Source organism: Pipistrellus hanaki (assembly GCF_964339955.1).
Source record: "Pipistrellus hanaki genome assembly, chromosome: 13".
Taxonomy (NCBI): Eukaryota; Metazoa; Chordata; class Mammalia; order Chiroptera; family Vespertilionidae; genus Pipistrellus; species Pipistrellus hanaki.
Window position 1 is genome coordinate 6,701,685 of NC_140515.1, and position 21,115 is coordinate 6,722,799.

General features: G+C 47.4%; 1 protein-coding gene across 7 annotated transcripts in view; it reads left to right on the plus strand.

Annotated features, from left to right (window-relative positions):
- Positions 1–21,115, plus strand: part of SHQ1 (SHQ1, H/ACA ribonucleoprotein assembly factor) — a 99,433-nt gene extending 78,318 nt beyond the window's left edge. For all 7 annotated transcript variants that reach the window (XM_084902071.1, XM_084902073.1, XM_084902075.1 and 4 more), the window contains one exon: positions 15,656–21,115. In XM_084902071.1, coding sequence (XP_084758197.1) covers positions 15,656–16,307 — 652 coding nt within the window. In that variant the 3' untranslated portion in view covers positions 16,308–21,115. The remainder of the gene's footprint in view (positions 1–15,655) is intronic.

Sequence of the window (21,115 nt, forward strand, 5' to 3'; positions counted from 1 at the left end):
TCTTCCCCAGCCTTCTCCCCAGACTCCTGTGCGGGATTGGACTGCCCCTCACACAGTCACACCCACATGTGTCTGTACACTTACCCTCTCGCTCACTCTGGTCCTTTAGTGTTGTGTTTTTTTAAAAAGCTAATTTTTTCCTAGTTAGGAAAGAAGTATATGCCCACGGAAGAAAACACTGTGCTGTTTTTTGTTTGTTTGTTTGTTTGTTTGTTTTAATATATTTTATTGATTTTTTACAGAGAATAAGGGATAGAGATAGTTAGAAACATCAATCAGCTGCCTTCTGCACACCCCCACCAGGTATGTGCCCGCAATCAAGTACATGCCTTTGACTGGAATCAAATCTGGGACCTTTCAGTCCACAGGCCGACGATCTATCCACTGAGCCAAACTGGTTTTGGCTGTGCTAAATGGTTTTAATGCCTGCTGTATTTTGAAAGGACAAGAGATCATATAGGGTATTATTTGGTTTTTGCTACATGAAAAGTTTTTTGTTTTTTTTTTGCTTTTTTTTTTTCTCTAAACAAAATTAAAATCTAAAATTTCAGCTGTCTTCAGTGCACATCTGAGCTTGCGAAGGTTGTAGATCACTGTATTTTTCATTCCAGTATAGTTTTTTAAGGTAGTTGTCGGGGTGGGGGTGGGGAGAAAAAAGTCTTTGCAATACTGAAGCTTTTTACATTGAACTTTGGTTAATTCTCATGTTCCGTGTGTTTTCACTGCTTTTTAGCACACTCTCCCTCCAACAGTGAAATCTTTTTTTGTGACCATTTCACTAATGTGGGAACTTTGCAGACGGAAAACATTTCATCACCGGAGAGTTTTCTCTCTTCTGGTCAGCCCTGATCAGCTTCCTCAGTTGTAAACAACAATAAGCTGTTTCAGCACCGAAATCTTAAGCTTTTAGAAAACATGGGGCCTGTCTGCTCTCTGCTGCTTCCCCTCTGCACGTGCTTTAGTCGAGGAGAGGGCTGTGCCCTGAGCAAGCATGGTCTCCTCCATTCAGCTTGCTCTTATTTCTGGTTTACCTGCCAATGCCATGGGAGTAGTCGTGAATCACATTCGGAGGTAAAACATCGGTATTGAATATGAAAATGGAATTACTTACTTTTTCAACCACTAGTCATTGAGCCCTGCAGTGTGGCAGGCACTGAGTGACATGGGTGATGGGGCTACTCTGGTGAGTAAGAGCTGATCTTGTGGGGGCTTGACAGTCACTGCAGTGGGGAAGTGTGGGTGCTGTGGGAGCACCATGGAAGCCACTCCCACTCTTAATATAGGAAACAGCCTCCAGAGGAAGAGTTGAAGCTGAGAACTTAGAGATCAGTAAGAGATGGTCAGATGCAGGTGGGAAGTCAAGTGAAGAATATTTCAGACAATAGGAACAGAAGAATATGCCCTTTTTAAAGAGCTTAAAAGCCCTAGCCAGTTTGGCTCAATGGATAGAACGTTGGTCCGGGGACTGAAGGGTTTTAGAATTTTCAATTCTGGTCAACAGCATGTACTTTGGTTGCAGGCTCAATCCCTGGCCCTGGAGAGAGAGAGACGGGGGAGTTTGGGAGGTGGGGGTGGGAGTGGGGTAGGAACTCAGAAGCTTAGGATGGATGAATCATAGTACAGGAATGGGAGGAAAGAAAAGAGGCCAGAATTTCATGTGAGTACTCTGTCCTGGGAGGGTATGAAGCAGCTGAAGAGTTTAAATTGCAGAATATTTGTATGAGTCACCTAATGAGATTAGGCCGCATTGGTATGGGCAGAGATCAGACTCAAGACGAAGGCTCGTTGGGAGACTGGTGACCCAGGCAGTGGGCAGTTGTGATCTGAGGGAGGGTGGTGATAGTAGGGAAGGAGCCTAGTGGTCGGATTTGAGAGAGTGATGAGACAGGATTTGGTAATTGATTGGATGTAGGTGTGGGGGAAGTGAGAAGGACTCAAAGGTGAGATCCAGACATTTACTTGGCCAGTTAATGGGCTGTTGGAGGTGCATATGCTAAAACTAAATAATATTGGAGACAGGTTGGAAGAGTAGTCAGAGGGAGGGAAGATGTGGAGATCAGGGTTAGAAATGTCAATTTGAGATCTCTAACGAATATTCATAAAGAAATAGGAACATTTGGGGAGAAGAGCTTGCTGGAGGAGACCAGTGAGGTGGTGAGGCTGGGCTGGGCACTGAAGCACTACCTTCCCAGGACTCTGTTCTCCCCCTCAAAGAATGTCTCAGAAGAAGAGGGCAACACTGATGGGCTCCTGAAAGTTTGTTCAGTCTGTTCAGAGAGCAACCAGCCTTTGCTAAGTGCTGTCTGTCATCTAGAAAGACCTACTCTAAGGGAGTTCCACAGGGGGAGGATCCAAGATGGCTGCTCGGGTAGACATCTAACTGCAGCAGCACACAACAATTTCAATGGAATACAACTAAAATGTAGAGTGGACATTGCCCAGAGCTACAGGTAGTCGACTGACTGAAAATTCTACAACAAGAAGGAAAGAGAAAACCAGAAGGAAAATCAGAGGAGCTGAAAAAAAGCCTAAGGTACGGAGACATGCTGCGCGCCCCCATGCACACACGCACGCACGCACGCACGGAGAGGGCGCAGCCGGAGAGGAGGAGAGGGCTGGGTGCTGCCTGGCGTTCCCTAGCAGGAAGGAAATAAAACCCCCAGCCTGGGCTGAACCCCCGAACCGGCAGCGCTGAGCCCAGTTATGGGCCAGACCCTGGGGACCCAGGCTCCGGCAGGGGGAGACGGGGCTGTGAGGTGGAATCCCAGGGGAGCAGTGAAAAGCAGGGCCCCCGGAGTCGCGCGCACACTGCGCGCAGAGGACTGAACGTTGACTCTGAGACTGGACTACCCTAGCCGGAAGAAACAAAGCCTCCGGCAGCGCTGAGCCTCAGTCTGGCTCCGGCAGGGGGAGACGGGGCTGTGAGGTGGAGTCCTGGGAGAGCGGCGAAAAGCAGAACCCCCCGAGTCGCGCACACTGCGCGCAGAGGACAGTCTGTTGACTCTGATCCTAGACTCCCCTAGCGGGAAGGAGAAAAAAAGCTCCAGACTGGAGGAATGCGATGAGGAGCAGGAGCCCCTGCCGGACACCGGCCAGCCGGGCACCAGCAAGGAGCCGGGCGACTGGGCCCCCAGGGGGGTGTGCCCCAGAGCTTTCGACCGCTGAGCGCGGGCAACGGAGCCAAGGCCGGGGGGCTGCTTCCTGGGCAGCGTAGGAGCCCGCGGAGAACAAAGGGGTGCCACAGGCCAACCTGCTGAGTTCCCAGGACAAGGAGGAAGAAACCAAAGAAGTTCTCAATGTGAAGAAATCAAGTGAGAGCAAAAGATAGTAAAATTACTTAAGAAGGAGTACAAAGAAGATCTTGAGGGGTCGAGAACTAAGTCAGAACTCAACTCACCAGCCAACATTGCAACATAAATGCGTTTAAAAAAAAAAAAAAAAGAAAGGGACAGAATGTTGGAACGGCAGCGGCCAGGCCTAGAGTGGCCAGGCACAGGGCAGTGGCACCCGCGCCCGGGGCAGCAGCGGCCAGGCCCCAGAGCAGCAGCAGCCAGAAACAGAGCATCAACAGCCAGCACTGGAGTGGCCAGACCTGGGGCAGTGGCAGCCAGGCCTGAGGCGGAGGCGGCCAAGCCAGGGTGGCCAGTCCAGGAACACTCAGACCCAGAGTTGCCGGGCCCAGAGCAGCCGGGTTGGGAGCAGCCAGGCCCAGAACAGCAGTAGCCAAGCCTAGAGCATCCAGGCCAGAAGCGGCCAGGCCCGGAGCAGCAGCTGCCAGGCTGGGAGCGGCCAGCCCCGGAGCAGCCGGGTCTGGTGTGGCCAGGCCCAGAGCAGCGGCTGCCAGGCTGGGAGCGGCCAGGCCCGGAGCAGCCGGGTCTGGTGCGGCCAGGCCCGGAGCAGCGGCTGCCAGGCTGGGAGCGGCCAGGCCCGGAGCAGCAGCAGCCAAGTCCAGAGCAACTAGGTTGGGAGCGGCAGTGACCAGACCTGGAGCAGCCAGGCCCAGAACAGCTCGCTCCTCGCCTGCCCCTGCCCCATGGCTGCCTCTCAGACATGGCTGGAAACTTTTGCGGGAACTTGAGTGTCTGCTGAATCAAGTGATGAAGGCTTAGATCTGGATGTGTCGAGTTAGTATAGTGCTGGGGTGTTGATCTGTGAGTGCCTTGGGTGGGGCCTGGATGAGGCTGGTTGACCTATTTGGAAATGTCTTTTGTGTGAAGTGTATCATTGGGCATGTGAAGGTATTGTTGATATGAGAAAATGCTAAGTAACTGTACTTAGGTCAGTTTTCTCCCCGTGTTGTCCTGTATTGTGAGGTGGGAGAGTCCATGGTTAGCCTGGGTCACAGGCCAGCTAGGCAAGTCTTACCCCTGAATTCCATGTGCTGGATGCTGTCCGTATTCTTGCCTTAGAAGTCAGTTGGCCACATGGGAGAAACTTACTCAGATTTTTTAGTAAAAATTAGGAGCTTATTTGGAGTCTGCAGGTCATCTTAAGTCAGGCCCCGGAAGCTCACATGAAGCGTGACAGTGCTTACCCTGTAACGTGGTCTCTCATGTGCCGCTTTCTGCAGAGTCTGCTGCTTGTGTCTCTGAGGCCTGGACACTGGCATTCCACAGCCCTCAGTTGACATGTCCTAGATTCAGGAGAGATGGACTCTACTCCCCTGTCCTTCATGCAGTGTCTTTTCCTGGCCCTGTTGCAGTGGTCTCAGTGAGCTTGAGGTGGGGGGTCCCCAAAGTGGTATATACATGGCCCTGGGCCCACTTTGTCACTAGTGAGTGGCATTTCTCAGAGAAGGGTGCAGGTGGAGCATGCAGACACCCTAAGGAGTTTGACTGGGCACTGTTTGGGCCAGAGCTGAGGGAGATCAGTGGGGTTTTTGTAAAACCTGGCACCGAGGTGACTCGGCTCCGCTATGTCAGGTGGCCAGGTGCCATCATTCTCTCCAGGTGGTTGTACTGTCCAATGGGAAACCCTCTGAGGAATGGTAAAATGTCAGGTTACATTGGCTGCTAATGCTTAGCATACAGAAATTTCAAGAAACAATTGTACATAATTTCAAGCAAGTTAAGCCTCCTGTGAATTGAAGTCTTTCTTGGTAAAATGCTTGTTCTGACATGTTGGGCTACTCTTTATTTTTACTGTTTTAATTTAATCCACAAATTCATTCTGGATGGAAGGAGGTTTATCACTATAAGAAAAAGTTAGCACATGCCAATACCCACTCACTTGATCCCTTCCATGTGGTTCCATGTACAAGTACTTCATGCTTTACCGACCACCGGGAGTCCAGCATGCCTGTTGGGACTACAGCTCTTCATTAGACTTTTCTCTCAAGAAATGTGCCCGCAACTCTAAGGGCTATGAGGGTTCCCATAGATTTCAGATGAAAATAACCCTTTGTGAAGATAGGAGTGCTGCCTGGAACTGCATATAAAGAAACTAGCCAAAGTTTATATATCTGAATGTTAAAGTTTGTGTTCTTTTTTTATTGGTCTTTTTGTTAGTTTTTTTTTTAATTTGTAATTTCAATCCTACTTTTTCTTAAACTTTGTATTTTAGAATAGTTTTAGATTTTTTAAAAAATCTGAAGATGGTAGAGTTCCCAGATACCCCCACATCCAGTCTCCCTTATTCCCAACATCTTATTTGTATGGTATGTTTGTCACATTCATTATTGCTAATACATTATTGATTGAAGGTCATAGTTTCTTTAGGTTGTCCTAGTTCTTACCTAATGTTCTTTCCTAATCCATGATATCATGTTTAGTGCTGCTTTTACTAAGAACTGAAACTTAAATGCCTCAAATGCACATTTTTTATTACCCAGGAATGTGAATGCTATTGGGAGGTAGTGAAATAATATGGGATATTAAGATACCTGAAAGGCTTATTAATACACTAGAGGCCCGGTGCACAAAATTTGTGCACGGGGGCGGTGGGGGAGGGGTTTGTCCTTCAGCCCAGCTTGCACCCTCTCCAATCTGGGATCCCTCTTACAATCCAGGACCGCTGGCTCCCAACTGCTTACCTGCCTGCCTTCCTAATTTCCCCTAATCGCTTCTGCCTGCCAGCCTGATCACTCCCTAACCACTCCCATGCCAGCCTGATTGATGTCTAACTGCTTCTCTGCTAGCCTGTTTGCCCCCAACTTCCCTCCCCTGTTGGCCTGGTTCCCCCTAACTGCCCTCCCCTGCAGCGTTGATCACCTCCAACTGCCCTCCCTTTCAGGCCTGGTCCCTCCCTCCCCTGCTGGCCATCTTGTGGTGGCCATCTTGTGTCCACATGGGGGCAGGATCTTTGACCACATAGGGACAGATATCTTGATCTTGTGTGTTGGAGTGATGGTCAATCTGCACATTACTCTTTTATTACGTAGGATAGAGGCCTGGTGCGTGGGTGAGGGCCAGCTGGTTTTCCCTGAAGAGTATCCTGGATCAGGGTGGAGGTTTCCCTGGTGTGGGGTGTCCTGGGTGAGGGGCCTGTGGTGGTTTGTAGGCCAGCCACAACCCCTGGTGACCCAAGCAGAGGCCCTGATATCTGTAAATTATTTATCTTCTACAATTAAAACTTTGTAGCCTGGAGCCGAGCCAAGCCTCCTGCTCACTCCATGGCTGCAGCCATTTCTGTTTGGATTTGTTTACTTTCTATAATTGAAAGTTTGTATCCTTGAGTGGAGGTCTGGGCCTGCCAGAGTGTGTGGAAAGCTTGGCTTTCTCTGTTGCTGTGGAAACCCAAGCCTCCCTTCTGGTAGCCATCTTGGTTTGGTTTACTTGCATACTCTCTCTGATTGGCTGGTGGGTGTAGTGAAGTGATGGTTAATTTGCATGTTACTCTTTTATTAGGTAGGATACATCCTAATCATTGTGAATCCAAACTTTGGTGAAAAAATAGGTTTGATTAGTTTGAGAATTTTTAGAAATTTGGAAACATAATTTGTTTACTTCTGCATGTACTTTGGGCATCATAATTACATTTATATTAATAAAACTAGAGGCCCAATATACGAAATTCATGCAAGGGGCTCGGCCCCTGCTGCCACAGTTTTGTCCAGAAGGATGTCCACTCTAACTAGCATATTATGCTTTTATCATAGACCAGTGGCCCGGTGCAAGGAATTTGTGCACGTTAAAAGGAAATTAATTCGAGGAAATACTTTAATATTGCTATTTGCCCTTTCTCTATAATAGAAGTGTCAGAGATGAAAGAAAATAAGTAAAATGTATATGAAAATCTTCTTCCTGTCCGAGTCTGGGGCACGCCGCAGGACCCAGAGTCAAGTCTCCGTCCACCTGCAGCACCTCAAAAATCCCATGAAACCCAGACCCAGCCAGCCTCATCCCCATTGGAATGAGGCCCCACTGCCATCAAGTCCTGCCGGGTTGGGTGCGCAACCTCAGGGCCTCTGTCAAGCCCCTCAGGGTGGGGGATGCAGCCTGATGTCCCCTGGTCGAGTGCCGGGGTGGGGAACACGGCCTGAGGTCCCCTGGCCCAGTGCTGGGCGGGGCTGGGAGTGCCTTGAGGTCCCCTGTCAAGCCCCACCTGGCGGGGAGCACATCCTCAAGTCTGGGAAGGTGGCGCAGACTCAGGTCCTCCATCAAGGCCTGATGGGCGGGGGGCGCAGCCTTGGGCCCTGTCAAGCCCCGCTGAGCGAGGGGTGCAGCCTCAGGTCCCCTGGCCAGGTGCTGGACAAGGGGCACAGCTTCAGGTTCCCCGGTGCTGGGGTGGGGGTGGGCATAGCCTCAGGTCCTCCAGCCCAGTGCCAGGTGAGGACCCACCTTGAGGTTTCCTGTCAAGTCCCACTGGATGGGGGGCACTGCCTCAGGTCCCCCACCAGGAGCGGGGGGGGCCACACCTTGAGGTCCACCATCAGGCCCTGCCCGGGGGGTTGGGGGGGCACAGCCTGAGGTCCCCTGTCAAGCTGCAGCCTAAGGTGGGGGTTTCGGCCTGAGGTCCCCTATCAAGCCCCATTGGGCGGGGGGCACAAGCTCAGGTCCCTGTCGATCGCTCCTTGAGGCTCTTTATGGGAACTCGGCTTCCACTGTGGGTGCAGCCATTGTGTTACAGAAACCCCGCCTCTGCTGTGGGCGCTGCCTTCTTTGTGACAGTCTGACAGCCATTTGCATATTCCATCTTTATTAGATAGGATACTTATTATTTAAATCTTTTTTTAAAATATATTTTGTTGATTTTTTACAGAGAGGAAGGAAGAGAGAGATAGAGAGTTAGAAACATCGATGAGAGAGAAACATCTATCAGCCACCTCCTGCACGTCCCCCACCAGGGATGTGCCCGCAACCAAGGTATATGCCCTTGACCAGAATCGAATCTGGGACCTTTCAGTCTGCAAGCTGAATCTCTATCCACTGAGCCAAACTGGTTTTGGCTATTTAAATCTTTTATTGCACTGAACTCCAAAGGGAAGAGCACTTACCACCTAAAGCACATAAAACCTTCGTTTTGCAGCCCAAGAAGACATAACAGACCTACCTGTTTATTCCTTAAGAAAGAAATTAGTCCTCACTCATATGTAGTATGTGGGGTTGTCAGTGGCAAAGTGGGACTTTGGTTTTAGAAAGTCAGGGAAAGTAGAACATAGTCCTGCGTGGACTCAGGAAATAAGTTCAAGTGGCAGAAGCAGGGCTCTGAGAACACAGGCAGGAAAAGCAAGGATGACATCTCCGAGGGAAAAAGAGAATACGGAGGGTGTTCTGGTCCCTTGCCTCGGGGTTTTAACTGGTTTGTAAATGAGGGGATTTTAGAAGAGGTCTCAGGAGGATCTCATAGAAGATTCACCAGTCTTTCTTGGTGTGTTCTTTCAGGGTTGTGGTCTCTACTGATTGACTGGCACCAGGGCAGGATGTCATTAGTCATTGCAGCTAGTTAAGATGTTGGCCATGGCGCCATCTGGTTTTGCTGCTTTTCTAGGCCTGGAATGGAAACACAACTGAGGCCTAAATGTCATCTCTACTTTGACCAAAACTCGGACTCTATGATCAACAGACCCAAGGCTTTATTCAAACTAAGATTGTTTGATCTGATCAGAACCTTGTCCTGAGGGCTTACTGGTAGGGAGGAGTCACACAGGCCTTGTACACGAGTCCTGGGAAGTTATTCTCCAGGCCCCTCGCCTAGTGTGTCTGGTTTGCGTGCCTGGCAGTACGTAAGGCCAGGGGTCCAGCTGCATGCCCAACCACATAGTAGGAGAGGAAAGCTCACCGGAGGTAAGGTCCTGGCCTGTCATGGTTGTTTTCTCTAGTTTTGCCCCTTGTTAGGCACCCAGAACTTTCTGCCCTGGTGACATTCTATACCTGGCCCATCGTCCCTGCTCTGCTCATGCCTGACTGTCTCTTCTCAACCATTTTTTAAGTAATAGGACATTTGATCAGAAGTTTGGAGGAACAACCATCCTTTGTCTCCAAAGAGAAGCACACACATTTATTCTGTAAGCCTGAGTTCCGGTTGCCCTGCCTAGGAAATTGGAGTTGGAAAGCTAGTCAGTCTCTGCCTGTTGCTTGAACTAAGGTAAAGACAGAAATTGTGGAGGAGAAACCAAGATGGCAGCGTAGGTGAGCAACTGGTCTGCCGCTCCCACAACAATTTAAAAATTAAAACTAATATAAAGGACATCTATCATCCAAAACCACGGGAAGGGTGGCTGAAAGAGAAAGGAGTGCAAGCGCTGAAAAGCTGAGGAGTCTAGGAATGGAGGCACGCAAATCGGGCTGGTGGCGAATAAGGCTGGTGGCGGGCGACTGGGCGCTTGGCTTTTCTTCTCAACCTGCAAGGAAACAAGCTCCCTGTCACTTTGGAATCCAGTTTCTGGGGTCACGTGGGGGACACAGACGCCTACGGGGAGAAGCTGGTCTGTCGGACATCGGTCCGAAGTGAGGGCGACTCTTGCAGAGGTGTGCACAGCAATCATAGTTTACTGTGCTGGATCGCAGGGAAGCGGGGACTTGGAAACATGCGAGGCTGGGACAGCCATTGCTGTTAGCCATGCCCCAACCTAGTGACGTCCTGAGACCCCACCCTGCCCTGAGGCCCCGCCTGCAGATTCTACAGACCCGCCCAGGTACCACACAAGCTGCTTTTGCATATAAATGGCTCCTATTGTGGCAGCTTAATGAAATAAACCAGTTCCAGCAACAAAGCTCCAGCAACAAAAGCTATAAGTCCCAAGCAAATGAACTGTACCCCATTGGTGATCCAGAAGCCAGTGTTCCTAGTGGTCAGTTTCAACCGCTCACACCCATAAGTGACACATTCGGGAGGCGGACTCAGTGAGCACCAAAGCCCCACTGAAACAAACCGTGTCTCCAGCGCAGCAGTTCTTCCTTTATAGACAGAGCAGGTCCTCACAGACAATTGACCTGGAGATCAATTCCTCCCAGTGTACCAACAGCAATCAAGGCTTAATTACACCAAGACTTTGCACTCAGCCCACAAAGGGATATACCAAAAGCGATCACCTCAGGTGATTGGGGAAGCTGAACTACTGGACTCTATAGGTCACCTACCACACAAAGCCACTCCATCAGCCAAAATGAGGAGACACAGAAACATGTCACGGATGGGAAAGATGAAGGAAAGTAAACTACTGGACGACACAGAGTTCAGAATCACATTTATAGGATTACTCAAGAATCTTCTAAAAACCTTTGAGAAACTTGATGAGACCTCCAAGAAGCTTGGTGAGACCTTCAAGGACCTTAAAGAGAATACCAAAAAAAATGGAAAAGGACCCGTCAGAAATTAAGCATGCAATCTCTGAAATAAAGAATATACAGAAACTCAACTATAGATCAACATACCCCAAGAATCAAACGAAAGATCTGGAATATAAGGAAGAAAAAATCACCCAACCAGAGAGGCAGAAAGAAAGAACATTCCAAAAGTGTGAGGATAGTGTAAGGAGCCTCCGGGACGGCTTAAAGCGTACCAACATCCAGATTCTTGGGGTGCCAGAGGAGAGTGAGCAGGATATTGAAGGCTTAATGGAAGAAATAATGACAGAAAACTTTCCCTGCCTGGTAAAAGAAATAGACTTACAAGTTCAGGAAGCATACAGAATCCCAAAAAAGAGGAATCCAAGGAGGGACACACCAAGAAACATCATAATTAAAATGCTAAGGGCAAAAGACAAAATCTTACAAGCAGCAAGAGAAAAACAGCTAGTTACCTACAAGGGAGTACCCATACAACTGTCAGCTGATTTCTCAACAGAAACTATGCAGGCCAGAAGGAAAGGGCAAGAAATATTCAAAATGATGAACAACAAGAAACTACAACCAAGATGACTCTACCCAGCAAAGATATCATTCAGAATTGAAGGTCAAATAAAGAGCTTCACAGACAAGAAAAAGTTAATGGAGTTCATCAACACCAAACCAGAATTACATGAAATTCTGAAGGGTATTCTTTAAGGAGAGGAAGAAGAAGAAAAAAGTAAAGGTAAAAATTATGAACAACAAAAAGATATAATATACATACCTACCAACAAGCAAACCTAAAAATCAAGTGAATAAAAAATCTGAAGAACAAAATGGACTAGTGAATATAATAGAATCAGGGACATAGAAAGGGATTGGACTAACAATTCTCAGGGGGTGAGGGAAGAGATTGGACAAGAATCTTACATCTATGGATGAAGACAGTGGTGGGGGGTAAGGACATGGGGTGGAGTTGGGGATCAGGTGGAGGGGAGCTATTGGGGAAGAGGAGGGAAAGAGGAACACCTGTAATAATCTGAACAATAAAGATTTATTTAAAAAAAAAAAAAAGACAGAAATTGTGTGCCGCGGAAAAGGCTGGCTCCCTGCTTCAGAGCGATGCTGCTGGCCTGGGAGACCACTGACTCATATATGCCAGCCTTTGTCCTCACAGCACATGTTTCCTGGGCACAAACCATTTGGCCTTAGTCTTCGTTTTGGGATTCCTAGTGTTAATTTAAATACTAAAGAAAAGCCGAAACCAGTTTGGCTCAGTGGTAGAGTGTCTGTCTGCAGACTGAAAGGTCCCAGGTTCGATTCTGGTCAAGGCCATGTACATTGGTTGCGGGCACATCCCTGGTAGGGGGTGTGCAAGAGGCAGCTGGTCTCTCATTGATGTTTCTAGCTCTCTATCCCTCTCTCCTCCTCTCTGAAAAAATCAATAAAATATCTTAAAAAAAAAAATACTAAAGAAAAGCCAACTATCATTTTTAGAAAAAAAAAAGAAATTTGAAATGGATGATCATATCCGTGGTTGGGAGTGACACAGGTTTAATATCAAGATGTATGATTCCTTGAGGAATAATTTTTGTGATTTCACTGTTAATTAGTGATCCGAGGAAAAGGAATCCAAAGAAATTTAGACTGGCCGAAACCTGTTTGGCTCAGTGGATAGAGCGTCGGCCTGCGGACTGAAGGGTCCCGGATTCGATTCCGGTCAGGGGCATGTACATTGGTTGCGGGCACATCCCCGGTGGGGGGTGTGCAAGAGGCAGCTGGTCGATGTTTCTCTCTCATCGATGTTTCTAGCTCTCTATCCTTCTCCCTTCCTTTCTATAAAAAATCAATAAAATATATTTTATTAAAAATAAATAAATAGCCGAAACCGGTTTGGCTCAGTGGTAGAGCGTCGGTCTGTGGACTGAAAGGTCCCAGGTTCGATTCCGGTCAGGGGCATGTACGTTGGTTGCGGGCACATCCCCAGTAGTGGGTGTGCAGGAGGCAGCTGGTTGATGTTTCTCTCTTCATCGACGTTTCTAGCTCTCTATCTCTCTCCCTTCCTCTCTGTAAAAAATCAATAAAATATATTTAAAAAACACACACACACACACACACACAAAAACTAAGCTTTCAAAACTCAAGAAGTTGTGAAACTAGCGTTCTGAACACAGCAGTACTACTCATTGGTATTACTATAATTATGATTTCAGATGGAAATTGAAAATCTAAAATTTTCATATGGCAAATAATAGGCTTGCCTAACCTGATTGTCAGAAAAAGTTAGATAAGCCTAGGTTTGTGTGAGAGCAGTTTTGCTTTTGTTTTTTAAACAAAGGCCACAAAGATCCTCTCATCATCTGTGTCGGACAGTACAACATTTCCGTTGGTCAGACTTGGAAAACATTGTCTGCCAGCGTAGATGGGCGTGAGAGGTGATGCTGGGTATCTCCTTCGTTTCACACCTTTTGGGTCCTCTCCTTCTAAGTTGTAACTGCTTCAGGCTTGAATATTTGTTTTCCATCCATCCAATCATTCAACAAATAGTTGTGAGTTCCTATGGTGTGCAACACTCTGTGCGAAGGTTCTTAGACTGATGGCTAACAACAGCCAGACATGGCCCTGTCCTCATGGAACTTGTGATCTGATGGGAGAGATTAATCAAATACACAGATAGTGAAATTAAAATCTTTGAAGGTACTGCAAACGAAAGATTCATGCTGCTATAACAGCATGTGCTGGCTGACCTAGTGAGGGGATGGGGTTGGGGAGGGTGTCAGGGCTGCTCTGGAAGCTGCTGGCTCCGAGGACTGAAGTACATGTGGACTTAACTTGGGAGAGCTGGGGGTCAGGAATATGGAGCAGGCCCACCATGTGCAGGGCTCTGGCAGGAGGGGATTTGAAAGAAGGCCAGGGTAACTAGGCATGAGGAAAAGGGGTTGAAGAGAGGTCAAGATTTGGCTGGTGATTTAGGCACAGCTCAGGCTATGGTGCCTTCTAAGAACCATGAGTTTTGGACTTTTCTTAAAGAGCAATGGGAAGCCAGTGGAGAGTGTTAAGCATAAGATGGGCGAACAGCCCCGGTGTTGTCGTGTGCAAACTTGTGAGCCAGTTAGAAAGGTTCTCTTGCTCATGATGGTGAGTAGCCTGCCCAGGGGACTACAATGGATTTGAAGAGAAAGGAGGGAGCAATATGGAGCATGAAGCCTGGTTTGTGGCTGGATGAATGAAGAGACTCATTTGGGAAAAATAGTTCTTGGGCTCTTGGCTTTTGTAAAAGAAATTCTTCTGTCTACATAATCTATCTCTTTTGGATCGTTTTTACTTTAGTTCATAATTCTGGGTTAGTTTTCTTTCTGTTCTTCTGTTATTGCTTTCTTTATTATTTAAATGAAATATTGGGCTCAGTTATCTATTGAAGATTGCCTTTTTTGTATGTTTATTGAGTTCAGTTATTTCATTATAAAATACAGAATATATAAAATAGATGTACAGTTCAAGGAATATTAATAAACTGGGCATGCATGTACCTACAACCAATCTTAAGAAAAACAACATTGCCAGTTTCCTAGAGCAGTCCCAATTGTGCCTGTCCCTTCCCTGCCCCATAGCAACAACTCTGAGTTTTGTGTTAATCATTACTTTGCTTTTCCTTATGGTTTTGCCATCTACCCTGTTTCCCCGAAAATAAGACAGTCTCTTTTGCTCCCAAAGCTGCACTAGGTCTTATTTTCAGGGGATGTCTTATTTTTCCATGAAGAAGAATATGGTACACATTTATTGTTAAATGAAAATAAAGGAAATTTATTACCTGTATACGGTACGGTAGTAAGGTAGTTGTCAACACAAACCAAACAAACTGGTTGGGAGGGCCAGGCCTGCATGGGAGAGCAGTTGTGAGGGACCAGGCCTGCAGGGGAGGGCAGTTGTGGAAGACCAGGCCTGCATGGGAGGGCAGTTGTGGGGGACCAGGCCAGCAGGGAAGTCTGTTGGGGGGACTAGGCCTGCAGGGGAGGGCAGTTGTGGGGGGACCAGGCCTGCAGGGGAGGGCAGTTGTGGGGGGGCCAGGCCTGTAGGGGCGGGCAGTTGTGGAGGACCAGGCCTGCATGGGAGGGCAGTTAGGGGGGACCAGGCCTTCAGGGGAGGGCAGTTGTGTGTGATCAGGCAAGCAGGGAGGGCAGTTAGGTGTGACTGGGCTGGTAGAGGAGGGCAGTTGGGAGGGACTGGGCCTGCAGAGGAGGGCAATTGGGTGTGACTGGGCCAGCAGGGGAGGGCAGTGGCTCCCCCTGGAGCACAAAATGCCCGGCCTGTGTGTGTGGCACGTGTTAATTTCCAGAACGGTTCTGCTGGTCAGGGCCGTGAAAGCCGTGGCCAAGTGCGCCTTCGTGGAGCTGTGCCTCTTCCTCTTACACCAGCGAGTGGAGGCCCTTCCCACAGCTGGGCAGGTGAGCAAATGCTTGGATCTCCTCCAGTTTGTTAAGTGAAAATATCTCAGTGTGACTTGAGTTAGATACCTTTTTATATATTCCTTCTGGTCCGCTTGTATCTCTCATCTGCGCTCCGGGTGGAGCTGGGCGCCAGGCTGTGTGCTGAGCGGCGGCTGTTTCTGTTCCACATCAGCCTCGGCTTCAGGGATGATGGCGCTGGTGTTTGCCTGCAGGCACTGTTGTTCTCTGTAGGTGAAGTTAGCCATCTTTGCTTTTCTTTTGTGGCTTCTGGGTTTGAGTTCTGGCTAGAAGCCCCTTCCTCATCCTGGGAGCATAAAGGAAAGCTCCTGGCCTCGAGTCATGCGTGACTGCTCCAGTCAGTGGCTGCAGAGCGTGTCCAGGGTGTCATGTGAATGGAGCATCCCGCTGAAAGCACTGCCTCTCTGTCCACAGGCCGGCTAGTGAATACCTTCCTCTTCTTTCTTAACTGGTTCCCATTGCCTTCCTTTCTTCTTACAGGTCCGCCAGGCTGGCAGCCCTGGCAGAGGCCTTGAAGGAAGCGCCCCTGACCAAGGCGCAGCTGGGCCTAGAAGTGAATGAGCTGGAGGCGGCCGCCCTTCTGGTCCGCGAGGAAGAGGCCGCCCGCCCCGCCTCGCCGGCCCCCGGCTCCGAGGCCTCCGACGGCTCCGAGGCCTCTGACGGCTCCGAGGCCTCCGACGGCTCCGAGGCCTCCGACGGCTCCGAGGCCTCCGACGGCTCCGAGGCCTCCGACGGCTCTGAGGCCTCCGATGGCAGTGCCTCCTCAACCTGGACCACAGACCCAGACTCCGAGCCGGAGGGGCTGGCAGGCAAGGGAGCCGCTGGAGGAGGGTCCTTACAAGGCCCGGTTCTGGACGAAAGCAGCGCCCTGCGTGCTGATGGCCACGGGCTGTGCGGCCGCTCTCCCACCCCCGGAGCTGCTGTCCGCCAGGGGGCGCTGCCAGCCTGCGCGCCGGCCCCAGGGAGAGCGGGGCCTCTGATCCAGGAGCTCGGAGAACAGCTGGAGGCCGTGGTTCGACTCTCGGAGCCCCAAGGCTCCGCTGGGCCCCGCAGGGCACAGGCCAGCAGTGCCCTCCCGGGACGGGCGGGGAGGGCTTCACTGGCGGACGAGCACACGTCAGGCTTGGGTTAGCTACTGACTGAGGATTCTTTTCGCTTTTACTTGTACTCTTCCTCAGTGTATACAGCATGTCTCCAATGAGCATCCTTCCTGCTCCTTGAAAGTTCTGGAGTACTTTTACCAAAGCATAATTAACATCCGAAGAGGAAAGCAATGGTTCTGCGAGAACCCCGAGGGTGGGGAGCCCATTGATATTCTAATAGCTTTACCCAGACCCACTGGGCACGCAGGAAGATGCACACGCTTCACATGTATGATGCCATCCATGTTGACACGCACCACACCAGTCCTCTTTGCGATCAAGAGTCTGTACTTACATCATCTCCCAGTGTCTTCCTGGTGCCCTCCCCACTGCCTCCCAATAAAGCTGTCGTGAATGTTTCTGTGCAAGCCTTTGTGTGGGCATGTGCTTGCTTCTCCTGGGAGCGGAATGACGGATCGGTCAGGGTCAGTGTGTGTTTAACAATGTAAACAACTGCTAAACTGCTTTTCTAAGTGGCTGTTCCATTTTACATTCCCCCAGCTGTGTATAAGAGTTCTAGTTCTTCCACATTCTTGTCATTACTTGGTATGGTCAGCTTTTTAAATATTTACCATTTTAGTATGTGTGAAGCTGTATCCCATTGTGGTTTTAATTTGCCTATTTTAAGACTCATAATATTGAGCATTTTTTCATTTGTGTACTTGTCATTCACATGTCTTTGGTGAAATTTTCTATTAGAATACAGACATGAATTTTATCTCATTGGGTACTGAGTATGTATTACAAATATTCTGTACTTTTGTTTGGGGATGCAGTTAAGTTACTTGGAATCAGTTTGATCTTTATGGGTCTCGCTTTTGTAATTTTTTAGGCAGGCCTGGAAGAGGGCTCAGCATGGGACAAACTATGTCACAGGACTAAGGAAAGCGTTTCCCGTGCCCAATGAATTACGAGTTTTCCAGTCTAGCTGGTGGGAGCAGGTGCCTGTGTGAGTGCTGAGTGCTGCTTCAGCCTCACTGTGTGCTTATCAGCAGGTATTCTCTCCATGTCCAGGGCCCTCTCCCAACTCCAGGCCAGTGTCCGGAGAGTTCCCTCTGCAGTGCTCTGCACTGTCTCCTCTGGGTGCTCAGACCTGCCAGTTCCCGCTGCCTTGCTCTCCCCGAGCCCTCGCCTCTGACCCCTGCACCCGAGCCACTGCTTCTGTCTGGTTGCCCCTCTCTGTGCAGCCTGGACAGCCCTCAGGGCAGTGGGTGAGCCTCACCGAGGTTGTTTTCCACCCACAGGATCACTGCCTTTTGTTGCCTGATGTCCATTGGTTTGTGTTTTATTTCTGTTTTTGTTTTTTGGTTATTTAGGTGGGAGAGTAAATCTGGTCCCTGTTACTCCATCCTGATTGGAAGCGTAAATGTCCATTAATATTTTCTCATTTGAGTGTCAGCTCATAGGGAGTGGGGACTGGGTCAAAAATTAGTAGTTCGAATTATGTTGTAGTCTTCATGTGGCATGTGTTTGTGTGTTACGTGTCGTAATGGTTTGTTACCGCTAAATCATCAATGCCCATGTGCTTGGTATTCCCTATAAATATCTGTGGAATGAATTAAATAAACCAATTTGCTTTGGGGGTGAGGGGGAAGTGATATGCATTGATCTCAGTAGCATTTTTATTTCAAGAAAGGCTCTGATACTTTACTTTGGGTTATGCAGGTTGAGAGTATTTGTATTCCCAATATAAATTCCAGTTGTCTTAATAGGCTGGTTGGGGTGACTGCCATTTGGCATGCGTGTAAACTCCTGAACACCAGCAGCATGATCAGAACATGGCCAAGACTCTTCTCGGGCTCCCCCACCACCCCGCCCCGATCATAGATCGGCCCTGATCATTAGCCAGGCCCAGGGACCCTACCCGTGCATGAATTTTGTACACTGGGCCTCTAGTAGTAATAATAATTTTTAATATCTAGGTATTTTGAAATAACAGAATACTAAAACATTAACCTGAGTTTGCCTCATATGGAGAATCTACAGGATAGATTTGAATCTTATTAATTGAATATGTCTTGTATTTTATTTGAAATATATTGTTAAAAATGTGAATGTATTACTAATCTGAGAAACATTAAGTAACACTTGCCACCTAAAATTTGAGGCATCTAAAAGTTACAAGTTCAAATTAAGTTGGGATAAATTATACAGTATGGTTATGTTAATAATAGAATGCATAAAGTATGGAAATTAATTTTTGAGGAAAATACTGCTTTTTAGCTGGAAAAATTAGTAGTTCAAATTATGTTGTGGTCTTGTGGTATGTGTTTGTGTATTATGTGTGGTAAATTTTCAGCTTTTGACTGGCATTACTAGGATATAATATTTTATTGGCCAGATTAAAAAAATATTAAATACTTATAAATTAAGCAGAATTCTGTGGTCTGAACAAAATTTTTAATATTAAAACTGATTTAAGTTTGATTAATGTCTTTTACAGTTATTACCATAAAATATGTTTTTTCCTAGATTTACAAAGAGTTTATTATGTAATCGTTTGGTTAAGTATATTTGACAATTTTTCCAAAAGTTAAAATGTTAAGACTTGAGCGAGGAGATGACTTTGAGTCATTCCAATGGGCCCTGGAATTACTCAAGAATTTATTCTCTCTTCTTAAAAGAAATATTTTTGAACTAATTTATATACTTTAACATGGGAAGCTTTGTCAAATAAAAATTAATAACTTTTCTTTATATACATATATTTTGTTAAAATGAATGTTATAGAAATTATTGCTTCAGAAAGGAACTTGTAAAGATTCAGATCCAAGTTCAAAGAGGAAACTTTCAGGGGGAACATGTGTCAGGGCAGGGACACCAGGCAAGCCAAGAGTGATGATCCTCAGTGGGGCATCTGCCAGTGATGCTCTGGGTATTTGCATATTGGGTGCTTATGAATTATTTTCAGTGCTCAATGAACACCTGCCCCATTTTATAGTGAATCTAAAAGTATACAAATTTTATATTATTCTCTGTCATTTTACAGTAATTATTATTTACCAAGAAATAGTTGTCTTAGAATGTTATATTTTACAGATAAGCAAAGTTTTTTTTTTTTTTTATCAAATCTATAACCTTGCCACTTTTGAATTTAGTTATTCATGGGCGGCTGTTGCTTTACTCTGATGAATTTGCAGGTAGATTATGTCTTTAGAAAATCCATGAAAAGGACTCTGAACTACTCTAACTTGCAGTGAAGATTTATAGAACTTCAAGGAATAACTGAGTTAAAAAAAAACAACTGGAGAATAACCAGGATAAACAAAAATAACCATGGGACTAAATAAATTGAGAATAATTATTCTTATGACTATGTTTAAAATATTGTTGATGTTTTAAATCTTTTGTTTTCCAAATATAAGGAAGACTCAACAGCATTGTAGGGACTAACAAATTAGTAACATTCATTTCACAGGAGACAAAGACTCAAAGACTACGACTACCCGGAGATTTTTGTCCTTCGGGAAATACATTCCTGAAAGAAGCTCTCCAACAGTGTTAAAGGGCCTCCCCTTAGCAGGTGCCTAACCGTGAATGGACATTGGGCCCTGGCTCTGACACTCGCCTTGTGTGAAAACAACATCTGTCTCCCTAGATCCCTTTATCTATCTGACGTGAAAAATTTAACTTGGGCATCTGATTATCAGCTGTGATAATGAAGTTAATGTTTTGTTGGCCACACATTGATGGTCTCCTACTATCAATATAAGCTTTGGAACATTTTTTCAGGCTATCTAATAATAGGGTAATATGTAAATTGGTTGGGATACCCGCCATGTAACGACCAATTAGTAGTCTGCATGTGCAGTAGGGACAGGTGGGCAGAGACTTGCAACGTTGGGGACGGGTGGGGGAGGTGGGACCCAGTGGAGGGCAGCCTATGCTCCCCACATGGCGGTGGCGGCTGTAAGCATTCTCAATGGCTACTGCTGCTTGCCCAGGATCTGCTCAGAGCTCTGTCAAGCCACCAATGGCTGCTGCTGCTTCAGGGCCCAAGGCTCAGGCAATGAGGTCTGGGTAAGGCTGTGGCAAGCCATAATGCTGAGATGGCCGAGGCTCAGGGAACCTCATGGCCGTTAGTGGCAGCAGCAGAGGTGTGATGGGGGTGTTGCCTTCTGGTCACAGGATCACTTCCTGCAGAGGGGGCAGTGCCTTCCCCTGATCAGCCAGTCACCTCCTGCACAAGGAGTGGGCCTAAGCCATCAGTAGGACATCCCCTGAGGGCTCCCAGACTCTGAGAAGGGGCAGACCAGACTGAGGGACTCACCGCCCCTCCCCCCCCTTCAGTGCATGAATTTCATGCACCGGGCCTCTAGTATCCTATATAATAATCCTATATTATAAAGAGGTAATATGCAAATGGCCATTACGCCTTGACACGTAACGACCAATCACCAGGAGGGTGGGGCAGCATGCTATGAGCTGCAGAAAGCTACAGCGGCAGTGGGCAGGACAGCCAGCTGAGGCAAGTGGCAGCAAGCTGCTTGCACACAGATTCATGCGCAGGGCCACTATTCTATTATAAAGGACCTACTGTGGACAAACCTCTGCAAGAAAACCTCCCTATAATTCCCCTGGCAGAATTATATATAGATCTAATCTGGATGAAAATTTTAGATGAATATCGTCTAAATTTAGGAATGGGTGAAATTAACTGCCCAGAAGAAAAATTGGAACTTCTGGTTAATAGCAGATAATTATTTTCCCTCAGACTTTTCCTTGTCTAGTATTAGACATTTTCTGTTCCTAATCAATATTACTGTTATTCTTATTCCTGGTATGTAAATGTTATACT